The sequence below is a fragment of the Clytia hemisphaerica genome, unplaced genomic scaffold (genome assembly GCF_902728285.1).
Source record: "Clytia hemisphaerica strain Z4C2 unplaced genomic scaffold, Clytia hemisphaerica genome assembly, whole genome shotgun sequence".
Lineage (NCBI taxonomy): Eukaryota > Metazoa > Cnidaria > Hydrozoa > Leptothecata > Clytiidae > Clytia > Clytia hemisphaerica.
The window spans coordinates 498045-515368 of NW_027104529.1; the positions used below are offsets into that span (position 1 = coordinate 498045).

General features: G+C 35.3%; 2 protein-coding genes and 2 non-coding genes across 4 annotated transcripts in view; 3 read left to right on the forward strand and 1 right to left on the reverse strand.

The window, feature by feature from the left end:
- LOC136822135 (N-alpha-acetyltransferase 35, NatC auxiliary subunit-like) overlaps positions 1-17324 on the forward strand; it is a 45052-nt gene that overhangs the window by 24279 nt on the left and 3449 nt on the right. The window contains exons 15-20 of the mRNA XM_067078366.1: positions 4926-5032; positions 6014-6077; positions 7520-7618; positions 15635-15688; positions 16144-16268; positions 16985-17067. Of these exons, the coding sequence (XP_066934467.1) occupies positions 4926-5032; positions 6014-6077; positions 7520-7618; positions 15635-15688; positions 16144-16268; positions 16985-17067 (532 nt within the window). The remainder of the gene's footprint in view (positions 1-4925; positions 5033-6013; positions 6078-7519; positions 7619-15634; positions 15689-16143; positions 16269-16984; positions 17068-17324) is intronic.
- On the reverse strand, positions 644-3405 carry LOC136822182 (microfibril-associated glycoprotein 4-like). The gene has a single exon (XM_067078426.1). The coding sequence runs from the start codon at positions 3084-3086 to the stop codon at positions 2097-2099; it is 990 nt and encodes a 329-aa protein (XP_066934527.1). The 5' UTR covers positions 3087-3405; the 3' UTR covers positions 644-2096.
- On the forward strand, positions 11611-11829 carry LOC136822247 (small nucleolar RNA U3). Its single transcript, XR_010848876.1, has one exon. It is a non-coding gene; the product is annotated as a small nucleolar RNA U3 (small nucleolar RNA).
- LOC136822248 (small nucleolar RNA U3) lies at positions 12429-12648 on the forward strand. The gene has a single exon (XR_010848877.1). It is a non-coding gene; the product is annotated as a small nucleolar RNA U3 (small nucleolar RNA).

Below are 17324 nucleotides of genomic sequence, written 5' to 3' on the forward strand. Positions count from 1 at the left end.
TATGTATAGGTAGCGACCGTAGTACAGTGGTAGAGCATCCGGCTACGGTTCGCAAGGTTGTGGGTTCAACCCCCAGCCGGGTCATACTAAAGATTCCCAAAATGGTACTTGATGCCTCTCTGCTTGATGCTCAGCAACTAAGAGAAGGATCAAGGGTAAGTGGAGAAATCCAGGGAGAAAGAGTGGCGCCCTCCCCTACCTTCGGGTAGATAGCTATCGAAAGAGGAGCCTTCGGGTCGCCTCCGACTGCGGTCGCAGACTTACTTATGTATAGGTACCTAAAAAGTATAGGTTTTATGACCTTAAATTCATCTGTGTAATCTCTAGGTCCAAAAAACATCAATAATTTCGAATTTTACGACACTTTACGATTATTAAAATTAGGTATTTTATGAAAGTACCCATATTAGAGATTGTAAAAAAGTGAATTATACAATATTAAAATTAAGTTTGGTGGTTAAGAGAGCCCAAAACCCAAGTTTGTAGGTTTTAAAGGGTATGTGATTTTAAGGAGTATCCACTGGTACGCTTTGATTACTAGAACATGATGAGAACGAATGGTGTTTTCCAGAAATTTCCCGTTCCCTCTTCCCCTGTTGAGGATATCCAAGTTTCAAAGCTCCCTGGATGTCTGGCTTAAAAATAAAGCCCCCTGGAAATCCGAGCAGAAGAAAAATCACAGAAAAGTCAAAAAGGTTAAAGGAATATTATAATAACCATGACAAATTGTTTACGTGTGCGTAAAGCTTTGATTGTGATTTGAATATCATTTTTATATAAACGTGCGTGAAAAAGTGCTATAATGATTATTGTAAAATTTAATGATTAAATTAAATGATAAATTAATTAATTTTAATTCAAACTAGAATATTGGTCCCCTTAGCTGGAAATGGTATAAATTACTCTCTGTAATTCGAAGAAAATGTTTGCTCCCTTGTCGATCGAATTAGAGCGATTCAATTGTATCCACACTATTTTTATTAACTGTCATTTTCAATCGTTTGTTTACGGGTGTTCCAAAAAGTAAACATCCTCCAGCCTTCTGTAATATACATCCTTGGAATATTTAAGTCTTTTTCACAGAAAATAGAACATTTTTTGTTTAGCACTATGAAACTCCACATTCCAAACATCCTTACTACTTTAATGGGATAAATTTTCGCGGGGATCAAATTTCGCGGTTGAGACTATCCGCGAAATTAAAAAATTTCGCGGGGACTTAATTTCGCGGGTTGCATTATTGGGTGACAATATTTTCACAATTTTGTGACTTCCAATGTCAAATCATGCATGTTGGTTGTTGAAATACACATTATTTGCGCCTCTTTGATGCAAGTAACCATTCAAATAGTATTTGTTTGGCCTATTTTGAGTTTTGTTTAGAAATATTTTGCGGATGAGGCCATTCCAAATTTCCATTGGGACTTAATTTCGCGGAATTTCGCGGATGACACCCAAATCTGCGAAATCCGTGAAATTTAATCACCGCGAAAGTTTATCCCATTAAAGTATTAGGATTTATTACTGGGAACAGCTGGAAAAGCCCGTTCAATGTAATGTCAACATTTACCACTTAATTCAAACTCGTCATAGAGCATTTTCAGCATCAGTTTTTATTTTCATCTATCCTGAGAAATGTCATCCTGGAAATGGTAGGGGGAATTTGTTCGATTTTTTGAGGTCGTTCGATTTTTATTAGTCAAAGCACTTGTTATACATTTTTGGAAAGCTAAGGGGTCAAAATAACATTTTTTCGGACAATTTGATGTGTTTTTGGACGGCCTCAGGTAAAAATCATAGGGTTAAAATTTAATGAAAATATTAGCTTGAGAAAAGAGAGACCTGTTTGGAAAGCTCTCAAAAAGTTAAGATTAGAGATATATTGCGAGTATAGGTGATTTCTGTACCTAACTCAAGATATTGACCCTTAAAACTAGTGTTTTTCAGCCAGAAACAGCTATTTTGTCCAATTTTTGCACTTTTTGAAATTTAGAAAAATTCTGTACCTCTAAAAGCATCAAATTTCCAATTGCCTTGTAATTAAATATTTCAGTCCATTAAATTTTTAATTGTCTCGTAATTAAATATTTCATTCCTCAATCAAGCCTTCGAATGGCCATTGAAGTCGATTTCAAACCTTTTGTAAGTCCTTTCCAAGCGTTCCAAACAATACCTTGAGCTGGGGTAGACAGTATTTCGCTATGTCGATAAACACCATTGAAGTTGATCCGCAAGCAATTCTCATGCCACCACCCGGATGGGTAAAATTCTGCACAATTACGTGGTGAAGAGATGTCTTGATCAGAATCAAAGGTTGAAAATTTCATGCCGTTAGGTATTGTAGTCCAGTCATCAGGGTTCAATCCATCAACAAACACACCGGCATGTAGTTGATAGAATGAATCTTCGCCTTCGATATAAAAGTTTTTGTACACAGCATATTGTGTCTCATTTTGGAAAGAGTGTGCCCACAGTGCAATTTCCATGTTTCGTCCCTTAGTCAACTTATGTATATTCTCAAGACCCAACCAATGCTCGCCGCCAATGTCACCAAATCCATTTTTATACTTTTCCCAATTTTGATAGAAGTCTACCGAACCATCAAATCTCTTTTGAATGATTATCCTGGCTTTACCAGGTATCATCTGACACCACACTTTGAATTTTTCTCGATTGTAATAGATAAAGTAAGCACCCGACTGATGGTAGCCAAGCTTCATCCAATCGGCACAATCTAGGTTTTGGTGGACTGCGGTAGCCAACATTTCACCTTCTGTCGAGACCAGATAACTTGAAAGGTCTGCAATGACGCCGTATAACTTACAAAGCCATGTTCTCGTCCATCCTACAGTCACGTCTTTGTATTGAACATATTCGCAGTCGGTGTAATTTTTAAGGCATTTGTGAAAGCAATGATCCTTGGAAAGCACTTCTCCATCAAACCATTGTTGAGGTCCATCAATAGCAGTGTTTGTATGCAGGTGTTTGAACGGTAGGAAAGGCGTATGAGGGTCAGGGTTGGCTCTAGCAAAACCGAAATCCAAGGTTAGAATACAGGGTATCATTATTGATAATATCATCATCATCAAGCTTTTATTGGGTTCTGTTAACGATTTGTCTGTCAAATATTTACGTACCGTAGGTTACGCTTTGCATCATACGCTCACTTCTTGATGTTACGATAAAAAAAATCAATTCAATCAGTTTCAATCTCCAAATTGCTTTTTTGTTGAAAATCGACTTGTTACAAAGTGTTATTCTTATTTATGTAGTACTCGATCAAGCCATCAAATGGCCGTCAATTTCAATCATTTACTATTGAATGTTTTCCAAACTTGTCAAGGAATAACTTTAGCATGACTTTGTCTATAATCCGAGAAACATCAAATCACTTCAATTTTTTTAATCAAATATTTCAGTCCTCAACAACCAAGCACTTGAATTGCCATCAAATTCAAACCTTTTCTTGTGTTAAGAGAAAAATTAACAATCGAAATGAATTTATTTAAATAAACTGATTTCTCAACAATGTTCAATAATTTAAAAGGATATTTTTGCAAATGCTGGCATTTCCGGGGGTATCCACACATTTCCAATAATGTTTCTTATACTCAGGGGGTAATACGTCGCTAAGGAGTAGTTTAAATTCCTTCGTCCTATATTATGAGTTTTCTTACACTTTTTTATAAGAACGTTAATTTGGGTTGAGCCTGATTGTGCTTATTTTTTGACAATTTTGGGCCAAAAATATTGTTACTGGTGTTCTTGAAAGTAATCACTTGAATATACGGATATGAATATTGGCCCTCAAGTCAAATATATCTGCTCTAAAATTTAAAAAAAAAAAGAGAAGTAAAAGAATTACTGCAATTACGAAAATTTCTTATGAACTCAGTTCATTTTCATCAAATACGGCTAATCTCTTCAATTCTTAGGCTGATCATTAATTCTTCTGATGTATATTTCCCATATTTTAGCCTTAATGTTCTTATAAAGTGAATTCTAATAAAAGTGTCAATATCATCAGGGGGTAATTCGTTGCTAAGTGGTAGTTTATGTAGTTTTATTTCGTTGTCATAGAAACAAGCGAAGCAGATTTTTTTTTTGTAACCGCTTCATACATTGTTTATTTCTATTGAATTTCTTCTCATCTTGATTTAAAAGTTATGACTCAGTTCCACAAACCGGAGCTCCTTAAAAATCGCGGGAACAGCCACAAACCGGCGTAAAAGTTTCCCCCATTTTTCGAGTTACCCTTGATAGATATTCATGATTTTTTTTGTACAATGATTCAAAATGGTAACCACAAAACTTATGATCGCTTTTTCAACCAATACTTCCTTAAAATCGTTAAGTAGATGGAACAGCCGAAAATCGGCGCAAAGCTGTTTTCCTATATTTTTTTCGAGTTACACTTTATGATTTTTTTTCACAATGATACCAGAAAGTAATTGCAAAAAGGGAACGTCAAATTTTCGAAAGAAATTTCTTTCAACTCGAAGCGGCCAAAAAATGGCATTTCTTTACCTATGGGAATACACCTTTCCATGTCCTCTCCATGAAAGCTGAAATCAAATATCATTCATCAGTATTAATTTGATTTTGCCAGTGCCGTAGGAAGCATTTTGATATTGGGGGTAAAAGTTCAGTGACACCGTGAGGCCGTGTATGGCCCGAGGAAATCACTCTTAAAAAAATTATCGGGGGGGGGGCTAAGCTCGCGAAAAACAATCCTCTCGTAAATTAATCCTCTCAAGGCAGGTCAATGAAAGTATCACTTGTCTGGTTTGCTTTTGAAATTGAGCTAGATCAGATCAGACTCAGCTTTGTTCTTAAATTGTTCTTATTTTTGGCATTTTCGACCCACATTGGTCTTATAAAGTTGTTGTCGTAAAAATGAATGTATTTGTTTATTCTCTGTTTAGTTACTGGTCATTCAACCAAATAACAGGATCTTTGGTAAATACAATCTGACAGACTTGATACGAGAATCCATACGAATCTTCAACGGGACACCCGCTGTCGCTCAATTGTAAGTCTGTTTACTATGATCTGTTGTCCATTGAGAGTACTGAACTCGAAGAGAGAGTCCAATTTGTTCGAATTACAGAGAAAGATTCGAATTATAGAAAGTATTTCAAGAGGGTTTCTCTATCACGGGAACTGAGAATACACTCTTCTCGAGATGCATAAATTTATTGTTGTCTTCGTTTTCAAACAGATTTCATTGCTATAAAATTACATATTCACAATGATAATTGTGTTGTTTACACCTCATGACATTATGATTTTCAAGTACTTTTGTTTTAGAGTTAATGTTTGCCTTTTGGGAATTTAAATTGGTTTGAATGTATAATTTCATAGCAATGAAATCTGTTTGAAAACGAGGACAACAATAAATTTATGCATCTCGAGAAGAGTGTATTAGATAGAATTATAGAAAAATTAGAATAATAGAAATTCGAATAAGTGAAATCGGCTGTACCTTATTACACTTATATTACTATACTCAAGTATCTGGCGTTACTTACTACAACCGTTAAACTAACCTTGAGTCAGGGTTAATTTTCAAAAACCTTGTATTTCGGTTCGTATTAATTAATTGTCGCACTCATTTTTCCACTTTAAATACTTGATTAGTTATAGGTGTAATGAAGTAAGTTACAAGTTTAAAAATCTCCTCTCCAATTAAAGTATAAAAAAAGAGTTTCAAGGATAAAAAAAACATCCCTCATACGTTGAAGTTTGGTCACTTTTCAAACAATGTCTTGAAATAAAAAATGCAATGTTCTTGAAATCAAGACTACAATGGAAGCTAAATTCGAACTTCTATTATTCGAATCTTTCTATTATTTAAACTTATTTTCAGTTACCGTCAGGGAGTAATCCTCTTAAAATACTCTCTATAATTTGAATATCTCTCTCTACTTCGAACAAATAAGATTCCTCGTCCGAGTTCGAATTAGTGAGTATTTACGAATTCCTTTAAGAGAAAATATTGAACTTGTTTCAGGTCTCCTTTATCATCAGCAGAGGCAAAACAAATTACCGAAGACTTTCTAGAAAAAGCAGTTCGCGTAAGTTATTCTTCTATTCCTCTATTCTTGGTGTATCTGTTCATAATCTCTAACTGTCTCTGGTGATTTCTAGATTCTAGGCCGACGAATTATTAGCAGACACAGTGTATTGATTAGCGTTAATATGTACTTGAGGCGGCGAACCGAACTTTTCGAACGGTGAATTGTAATTTTTTCCGTGCCTTGAACCGGCGAAATTCGCCGTTCGCCGGGCCTAAATAAGACCCATGTGGAAAAGTAATGTAACATAAGCCGCGCGGTCCGCTTGGATTTAAAGTAATATCTAAAGAGCGCTATGGAAGTGAATTAATTTCTACTCGTCATCCGAAATGCGAATTTTAAGGCATCACTTTCTCTTGCCGGAGAAAAGTTCAAGATTCGGTTTATGAATAAAAGTCTATATATCTCGAACGGCAAGGAGAAAACAAATTCGTTAGGAGACACTGGAGTTGTAGAGGTTCGAAGTTTTCCCTCTTATTTGCGAAATCTTATTTATACACCCCTTTATACACCCCTGTATAACCCGGTGAAGTTCTCTAACCCAGTTAAAAGATGGAATTTTCTTTGCCTTATCCCGATCAATAATTGGGGTCAAAATCGAAAAAATATGACATATTAATGAGCTCTATCCAACCCAGATTCGGTAAGTGAAGTTTTCTAACAGTTATTGAGGTCTCAAATTCCAAACCGCAAACCGGTGAAATTTGATTATTTTCATCATTACCCCGGTGGATCTCAAAACTTCGTATTTATACATAAAGGTGGTATTTGGGTTGATGGCAGTCAAAAATACATTTTAATAGTTTTTTGGAATAGTTGACCAAAATATCGTCAAATCAAATCAAATCAAAAGTCGATTATATATTTCAACCGTCCCCGGTTGAAAGTGTTATAGTTCAATTTTTGTCCTTGCCAAAAATGATTAAATACACAAATCCTCGCTGGTAAAACATCGTGTTATCTTTCCATCTTTACTGAATTTTCTGACTTAAAAACAATCGATTTCAAATCCCCAGTCATGAGTTTCAATCCGGGGGGGGGGGGGGGGGGGTGTACTAGGTTTGCCGAGGTTTGCGAGGTGACGGGTATGTCTGAGCCAAGAATCGAAAATCGACCCTTAGAGGAAAAAATGGCGTTTTTGAGACTCTTAGAGAGATTTTTCAGAATGAGACAATTTTTGTGGGGACGCAGCAGTTTTTGGGAACGCGACAGTTTCGGAGAACGCGACACTTTTTGAGAATGCGACAATTTGAAAGAAATCTCCACAGTTTTTGAAAGAAATCGCACGCTGACCCTTCTCGGCTTCCATAAAAAAGGGACTAAGTACCCCCCCGGATTCGATCCTTCCCCTCCCACTGACAGAAAAAAAGTCTGCCTATGAGAAGAGGGAATAGTTACAGAGATTCTACTGTTCAAAACATTTGTTCTCTCTTTCACTCTAGCCAACCGTATTACTCATGCAAGCGTTCGGCCACAACAGAGCAAGACAGCGCGAGAAACTTGGTGCTCTTCTCGAAGACCTCGGTGATTTACAAGCAGAGGTGAGACCTTTCATAAAACTTTAAAGAACATCATCTAACGTTTCTCCTTACATTTTTGCAAGTCTGTACACAGACCCGATGTCTACGACTAATTTCAAAATTCATAGCCGTATTACGAAACGATAAACTTGAGTCTATTCAATATAATGCCTGCCTTGCTATAACAGGCTGTTTTCGTGGAACGTCTCAAGAAAAACTATATTCAGAACTTGGTCTTGAAAGTCTTGCTGACAGGCGCTTTGCTAGAAGAATGACATTCTTCTATGGAATTATTAACAATTTAGCCCCTTCGTATTTACGTAACTACCTGCCAGTAAGACTTACAGCACCAGGTTGCCTTAGAACAAGAAATCCTATTTATCCTCTTAATATACGAACTGAGCGTTTCCGTAACACTTTTTTTCCGTACTGCATATCTCAGTGGAATATTCTGGGAGGTAATATACGAGATCTACCTTCAATTAAAACTTTCAAAAAAGCAATCTATGAATTTTTGAGACCCAAGCAATCTCATGTTTTTGATGTTCCTGACATTCAAGGAGTGATCTTTCTTAATCGACTTCGGGTCGGTTTCAGCCATCTCAACGAGCATAAATTTAGACATGGCTTCCGCGACACTTTAGACCCTTTCTGTGGTTGCCGAACTAACTCTGTTGAAAACACTCAACACTTTCTTCTGCACTGCTCTATATATTCCCATGCAAGACAATCTTTGTTCGACAAACTTCAGACCCTAGGCATTATTTTTCATCCGCCACTTAACCCTCCTTTTTTCTGTCGGCTTTTATTATATGGGGATGAAAGTTTGACTTCAAATCTAAATAAATCCATTCTTTGTTCTGTTGTTGAATATCTTAACGAAACTGGAAGGTTTAGCGGTGCTTTATTTTAGGCTTTTACCTAACAACTGTAGCTTCCTTCTCCAAGATTTTTTTTTTTTCTCTCTCTTTATTTACTTATTTATTTATTTTTTACATAGTCTAGTACCTCTGGCGATATAACGTTAGTTCCTAGCGGGGGGAGGGACTATATTTTATGTTTAAGTAATGTTTTGTAATATATGTCCGTAGTGTACACGTGTCTTTGTTTCAATAAAGAAAAAACAAAATTTCGTAAAAAAGTCGAAAATTTCGCCTAGAATTTGAACTACATGGGAAAAACAAGAAGTAGATGAAGCTAATCTGAAATCTACTTTACATCGAGCCTTGATGAAACAATTTTACAACAAGAACAACGAGGCTTAAAATCGCTAAAAAAATAAGACCAATTTAACAAAGAACAATTGTTGTTTAATTTTTAAAAACTCTCATAAAGTATATGCTTGTAAAAAATAGATATGCTCTTATTATACGCCATCCCTTGTTTACTTTGTAAGAACTAATTACCGAAAGGTATATCACCATCTATCAAGAGTTATTGATTTGATTCTTATAAAGTAAATGGTTATGAGAAAAATAAATATACTCATATTGTGCGCCGTCCCTTGTTTACCTTGTAAGAACTAATTACCGGAAGGTATATCACCGTCTATCAAGAGTTATTGATTTGATTCTTATAAAGTATATGCTTATGAGAAAAATGAATATGCTCATATTGTGCGCCGTCCCTTGTTTACTTTGTAAGAGCTAATTACCGAAAGGTATATCACCACTAATCACCGAAAGGTATATCACCATCTATCAAGAGTTATTAATTTGATTCTCATAAAGTATATGCTTGTAAAAAATAGATATGCTCATATTGTGCGCCGTCCCTTGTTTACTTTGTAAAAACTAATTACCGAAAGGTATATCACCATCTATCAAGAGTTATTGATTTGATTCTTATAAAGTAAATGGTTACGAGAAAAATAAATATACTCATATTGTGCGCCGTCCCTTGTTTACCTTGTAAGAACTAATTACCGGAAGGTATATCACCGTCTATCAAGAGTTATTGATTTGATTCTTATAAAGTATATGCTTATGAGAAAAATGAATATGCTCATATTGTGCGCCGTCCCTTGTTTACTTTGTAAGAGCTAATTACCGAAAGGTATATCACCACTAATCACCGAAAGGTATATCACCGTCTATCAAGAGTTATTAATTTGATTCTCATAAAGTAAATGCTTATAAGAAAAATAAATATGCTCATATTGTGCGCCGTCCCTTGTTTACTTTGTAAAAACTAATTACCGAAAGGTCTGTCACCGTATATCAAGCGTTATTGATTTGATTCTTATAAAGTATATGCTTATAAGAAAAATAAATATGCTCATATTGTACACCAACCCTTTTTTACTTTGTAAGAACTAATAACCGGAAGGTATATCACCGTCTATCAAGAGTTATTGATTTGATTCTTATAAAGTAGATGCTTATAAGAAAAATAAATATGCTCATAATGTGCCCCATCCCTTGTTCACTTTGTAAGAACTAATTACCGAAAGGTATATCACCGTCTATCAAGAGTTATTCATTTGATTTTTATAAAATATATGCTTATAAGAAAAATGAATATGCTCTTTTTTTGCGCCATCCCTTGTTTACTTTGTAAGAACTAATTACCGAAAAGTATATCACCGTCTATCAAGAGTTATTGATTTGATTCTTATAAAGTAAATGCTTATAAGAAAAATAAATATGCTCATATTGTGCCCCATACCTTGTTCACTTTGTAAGAACTAATTACCGAAAGGTATGTCACTGTCTATCAAGAGTTATTGATTTGATTCTTATAAAGTATATGCTTATAAGAAAAATAGATATGCTCATTTTGTGCCCCATCCCTTATTTACTTTGTAAGAACTAATTACCGAAAGGTATATCACATTCTATCAAGAGTTATTGATTTGATTCTTATAAAGTATATGCTTATAAGAAAATAAAGAAAAATCAAAACTGTGAAGCTAAAGACACAAAGATATAATGACGTAATCCAAAGAAAACCTGCGAAGATCTTCCGTGGTTATACGGGCGTGTAATTTGTAAATTGATTTTAGTGAGTTCGTCCACCGTATCAAGTACTTTCGTTTTCTAAATTTTCTTCCGATATCGCCGCCGCACCATGCCTATTGTAATACTTTCGCTAAGGCGAAATTAAAAAAAAAAACGATAAACGAGAGATCCACTATGGCACAGATAGGCTTCTGCTCATCCTCTAGCGAAAAGAGTATTCTTATAAGAAGTATATCTATAGAGGTCTGCGATTCAGACTATGGTATAGATTAACAATTTGTATACGCAGCATTTTTGAACAAAAGAAAAAACAACATCTTTCTGTGCCGTGCGAGTACAAGTTTTGAGAAATTTATTATTCTGCTTTGCCGGCATAGAGGCACATACTTGGCACCCGCCTACATAGGGTTGTTACCCCCACCTACACAGGGTTACCCCCACCTGAAATCTCTTATCAGTCCAAAACCACCTTATTTTGTTTTTAAATCTATCATAGGAAAGAATATCTTTAAAAAGCAGTTATTTGGAGAGAGAACTTGATTGACAAAAGAGGAGAGGAAATTCGAAAATGTAAAAAATTGTGACTAAATAGCATGCAGTTCACGGTTTTTTAAAATAAGTTTCTCCTAAGTACGTATTCTTATAAATAAAACGTAATTCATGTTTTCAGAAACAACGAAACTTATATTATTAGCTTCTGAATTATAAACATGCTTCTGATTTCAACCACATTTCTTTTTATCTATAAGAATATTGTTAATAAAAGTCATGCATGCATGTCTTTAATGGGAAGTTAAGATTGATTTAATTAATTAAACAATAGGTTTTGACAAATTATTTAAAGATTATTATTACAAAAATGCAGAATTTCTTTTGTTTCAAACATATAAAGAAAAACTAAATATTTAAAATGTTCTTAACTAATTACAAATGTGCTTATCAATAAGTGTGCATAAAAAACCAAATGATCGTACTACGCATGCGTAAACATTCAACCACAATGAATTAAATAGAGTAGAGATGTCATATCTCAAATTTTAACATATGTAATTTAAGACCGTACTTTTTAGGATCATTTCTATAGTACGCGTTCTTCCTTTGCTTCACAGCAAAGCGAAACACAACAGCCATGATGATGAGCAGCAATGTTTCTCTCTGAGCGGGAAGTTCGGTTTCTTGGGGGATCCTTGCCGATCACTCTCGGACCATTGATGACCGTTCCTTACCAGCCCTTTGTGCTGGGAAGGAGGAGTGAAACATCAGCTGAGTGGCTTCTTAAAAAAAAAGTGCATTAAATGAATATGTAGCTCAAACTAGTGACATAGAAAGGTTGCCTACGTTGCTTGGGGAACGGAAGCCTAGTTCAGCTTTCAACTAAACCCAAAATCAATATGTTTACAAGGATATTGCTGGGCACCATTTATATGTCCGTATACCGGCAAAAATTTTTCGGGAGCTTTGCCCTTAGAGAACCCAACAGAGCTTGGATTTGGACCCCCTAGTTTCTGAATTATAAACATGCTTCTGATTTCAACCACATTTCTTTTTATCTATAAGAATATTGTTAATAAAGTCATGCATGCATGTCTTTGTCTTTAATGGGAAGTTAAGATTGATTTAGACTAATTAATTAAACAATTGGTTTTGACAAATTATTTAAAGATTATTATTACAAAAATGCAGTATTTCTTTTGTTTCAAACATATAAAGAAAAACTAAATATTTAAATGTTCTTAACTAATTGCAAATGTGCTTATCAATAAGTGTGCATAAAAAAACCAAATGTTGGTACTACGTATGCGTAAACATTCAACCACAATGAATTAAATAGAGTAGAGATGTCATCTCTCAAATTTTAAAATGAATAAGTTAAGACCGTACTTTTTAGGATCATTTCTATAGTACGCGTTCTTCCTTTGCTTCACAGCAAAGCGAAACACATCAGCCTCGATGATGAGCTTCAATGCTTCACTCTGAGCGGGAAGTTCGGTTTCTTGGGAGATCTCCTGCAGATCACCCTCGGACCATTGATGACCGTTCCTAACTAGCCCTTTGTGCTGGGAAGGAGGAGTGAAACATCAGCTGAGTGGCTTCTTTATCAAAAATTGAATCTAATGGATATGTCGTTCAAACTAGTGGCATAAAGTTATGAAACGGCACCAGCTCAAAACGCTTGGAAAAATCCCTGGTTTGATATCCGAGTTGGAAAATCTTTAGATATTTTTTTTTTATATAACTATCTATAATTTTGAAACAAACTAAGGTTTTCAGCAAGAGAAACGAGTTTTGTCCTATAAATTTGCTTTCAAATTGTTCGAACCACAATTATATATTTTTTTTTCTTCTCATCTTTATAAAGCGATATTAAGCGCGTGTTTGTCAGGATGGGAGACTTTCTTTAATCAAAACAACCCTATATTCGATGAAAATCTAAATTTCTCTTTCAAATCGATTAAAAGAGCGTCAACCTACAGTCAATTTAAATACCCATTTTTTATAAGACCAAACTATAAAAAAACAAAAGGCTTCGATGCCCAAAATATCGATCAGGTTCAGAAAATTTAAGGCCTTGCTACGCTAATACACCTACTGTATCTTCTTGGGGGAAATGGACAAAAAAAATACTCACAAAATGTTGAAAAATAAGAACATTTTAGGCATAAAAATCTCAAAAAGCTAAGAACATCCGAATCCTTCAAAACTTTTGGACGTTCTTGTAAAAAAAAAGTGTATTATTATTATTATTATTAACGAATATTTATTCAGGATAATTACTTTTCAGTTCTAAAAATGTACAATATTTACATAAATATATACAATAAAACTGTTTTCCGTTGCAGTCCTGATAAAATATAATAAGCTAAATCATAAAATATAATTAATAAATGAGCTAAAATATTGAAAAAATCTAAAAGGCTAAAGGCACTGGAGAAAAAAGGAAAGAGAAAATTAAACGTAGGGCTAAATGCATAGACCAGAAGTAAATCAAATAGTAATTAACTTCGAAGACTACGGAAAAATAGTAATGGAGTTACAAAAAATTTGATCAGACTACACAGTGCCAGGGTAAAATAGTTAATCTGAACCTAAAAAGTCTCTGTTTGATATACCTAAACTATTGACAATTTTTGCGGCACCAAAGTAAAAACTTGGCCTCGATGCTTGCAGTTTGATACTAGGTAATTGTAATAATTTGTTATTGTTCCTTGTACCGCGATCATGTTTTATAACTTTAAAATAATTATCAAAAATATCATGTTGGTACACTTTCTTTACACAATTTTTCACCATTGTGCAAAGTTCTTTCTCCATCAAAGATTCAGTCTTTTTAACTGAAGGGATACCAATGATCTTAGCTGCACGACGTTCAAGAGAAGCAAGCTTTGATTTTTGCCTCTCGTTGAAGGTGGTTTTGATCGAGCAACTATAAGTCAACAGTGGGACAATCATCAGTTCATAAATTGATTGTGCAGCACTGGCTGTCAAAAATTTTCGAACACCAAATAACAAACGTAATCGACCTGAGGCAGTTTTGTAGGATTTGTCAAAATTAGTGGAAAGGTTGAGGTGGTGATCGATGACATTTCCAAGATAACAATATTGGGTCACAGACTTAACGATGGTGTTGTTGTACTTTATCGTAACTGTTTTTCCATACCTTGCCATTCGTTGAGCAGTACCCAGCAACATTACCACAGTTTTACCTTTCTTGAAATTTAGTAAAAGTTCATTCTCCTCACAATATTTGACAATGGTTGATAGATCTTTATTGAGGGCAGTTTCGATTTCATTTGTTGTTTTGGCACCAAAATAGATAACAGTGTCATCGGCATATTGGATGATTGAAGAGTGTTGGATAGAATCACAAAGGTCGTTGAAAAAGACAATGAAGAGGAGTGGCCCAAGAATTGACCCCTGTGGGACTCCTGATGTGATAGCCTCTTTTTCCGAAAAGATGCTATTGATTTCAACACATTGGTTACGATTGAATAGATAGTCGGTGATCCAGGCTAGTTCTGGCCCAGAAACACCATGTAATAAAAGTTTTTCAATGATCAAACTGTGCCCCATTGTATCAAAGGCTTTAGAAAGATCTAAAAACAGACATCCAAAAAGAGGTCCATCTTCAAAGCCTCTCCGCACAGAATCACACAGGAGGGTAGCAGCAAGTTTGGTGGATCGTCTTTTTCGAAAGCCAAACTGACAGTCTGAAAGAAGTTTATCTTCCAAGAATGAATATAGCTGGTCATGTACTGTTCTTTCAAGCAGTTTTGACAAAATCGGTAATATTGAAATAGGTCTATAGTTTTCGACAAGATCTACGTTTCCGGACTTGAAGACTGGGTTAACTTTTGCAGTTTTCCAAATGGTGGGCACTGTGCTGGTCATTAACGATAGGTTGATGATGTGAGATATCGGATCAGCAATCTGCTCAGCGCAGTCTTTTTACATATTCGGCGGGAGTGAATCCATACCAGTTGCTTTGTTACGTTTTAATTTGTTTAAATGTTTTAAGATATAGCCAGGAGTGATGAACGAGAACTTGAAGATACTTTTAGTTCGCAAGGGACGTTTCCGGCCGTAGCTCCACGTACAGTTTCTGAGTGGAAAGCTAATCGACTTCATCTTTTTCACGATTGTAGAAAAGTAGTTTGAAATTTTTTTAGCACGGTCGGTGGTTGGAATGGTGCCAGATGAAGCAGAGTGTTTGGACTTTGCTGGAAAAATTGATTTAATTGTTTTCCAGAACTTTTTCGGGGATACACGGTCATGTTCGTTCAAGGTATTTCGATAATGAGCCGACTTTGCTCGACGAATAAGATTGATGCAGCGATTCTTTTGACGTTTGTATTCTGCCCAGTGAGCGTTTGATTAAGAGCCTCTTGCTTTACGCTCGAGTTTGTCGCGAATGTTCATCTCTGATTTTATATTATCGTTTAACCATTCACATGGTTTTCCTTTCCTTTCCTTTACGTTTTTCGACGAGAGGTGCATGTCGGTCGAAAGTACATTTCAATTCAGATGATAAATAGTAGCCGAATTTCTAATCCATGATATTTTGAAATTTATTTTCCAGGCAGACAAAGCAGATCGAGATCTCCATGAAATGCTACAAACTATCGATGGAAAGGTAAACAAACGAAATTTATTGTGGAATCATCATCACCCCCTATCTCAGTGGCCTGATGAAATATTTACCGTCAGCTGCTCTAACTTGGGACGATTGGTCGAAACATGGGACTGTTGCATATCTGGTCTGTATTTTCACTTACTGTAAAATCGAAAGAGAAAACTTGTATTTTTTAATACGCCGTTCCTTAAAACTCAAATACAATGACTTTGGAGGTTCGGTGAAATGGTGGCCGAAATGGTGGCCGAATTGCCGTTTCATGTTTTGTCAGATAGTCCCAAGTTAGAGCAGTTGACGATACTAGGCTGAGAATTTTCAGCTCAATTTTTACCTACGGTTTTCACCGTGTGGGTTTGAGTTATGGAGACTTTACTGCATTTCCTTTTTATTAAAAAGACACCTCCATTTCCAAATGTAACGCGGTTTCAAAATACTGTTCCTTTTCTCCATTTCAGAGACAACATCTAGCGTGTTTTGAATCATGGGTTCTTTACCACGCGTTGACGACTATGATACAGCATATCTTTCTCGGCTTTGAACTAGACCTCTTCAACACACACGAATTTCATTACGTTTATTGGTAATAGCTATTCTCTAACTATTCATTATTTCGTTTGCTTGTAGTAACTTAAAATTTACACCTTTCAACCTTTTGTACCAAAAACTAGCGAGTAACTATCTATGTATACTTCTACCTTTTTGAGGACGGAGTTTTTATCTGAAACGATTTTACCGTCGTCCTCAGTCATTCAGGATTTAAAGTCAACAAATCAAAAACTATCAACCTTGGTACCAAAAGTTAGCGAGCAACTACCTATCTGTTCCTTCTTATTTGAGGACGGTGAAACGTTTTTTTTAACGACCCGCAAAATCGAGAAAGATAAAAAATGAGTACTGGTTTAATGTCGTCCTCAGTCATTCAGAATCTAAAGTAGACAAGTTGGAAACTAACCCTTACGGAAAGCCTAGCAGCCACGGTATGAAGTAAGGGCTCAAATTTACTAGGGTTGGTTAAATTGCCGTAATTATTGACGCTCACAGATTGCGTTATTCGAGCCTGGCAAACTCGAAACCAATCCTCTTGTAGTATTACGGCTGATGGATAGTGTATTCCTTTTTGGAATATTGGTAAACATTTTCAATTCACCAAGTTCGTCTTTTGTTGTTTTGGTTCATTCAAATGTCTGCCACTAATTTGAAAAAATATCAAATATCTATATCTCATATCGGTAGACGCTCTCCTCAAGTTTTTCAATTTTACGTTTTTACGTTTGTTTAATTTCTTGTTTGCTTTAGGTACCTGGATTATTTATTCGGTTGGGCAAATAATTGTTTGTTGAGGGCTGAAATGCTGTTAGGTGCACAAGAAAAGGTTATAGGTATGTTTTTCCCATACAGTTTTTTTTCGTTATTAATTGTTAAGCCTTTCGACGTGTACTTTTTTGTTATTTTTTTGGATAGTGGAATAATTATTTTTAAGGCTAGACCCCTACATTTTCAGAGTTAATCATATGTTCGTTGTTATTTGAGAGGAAGTTAGTCTGAAAAATCCTACATTTACTGAAAATAAACAAAAAGAACGACAAGTTTCAGAAAGAACGACAAGTTTCAAAAAGAACGACAAACTCCACCATTC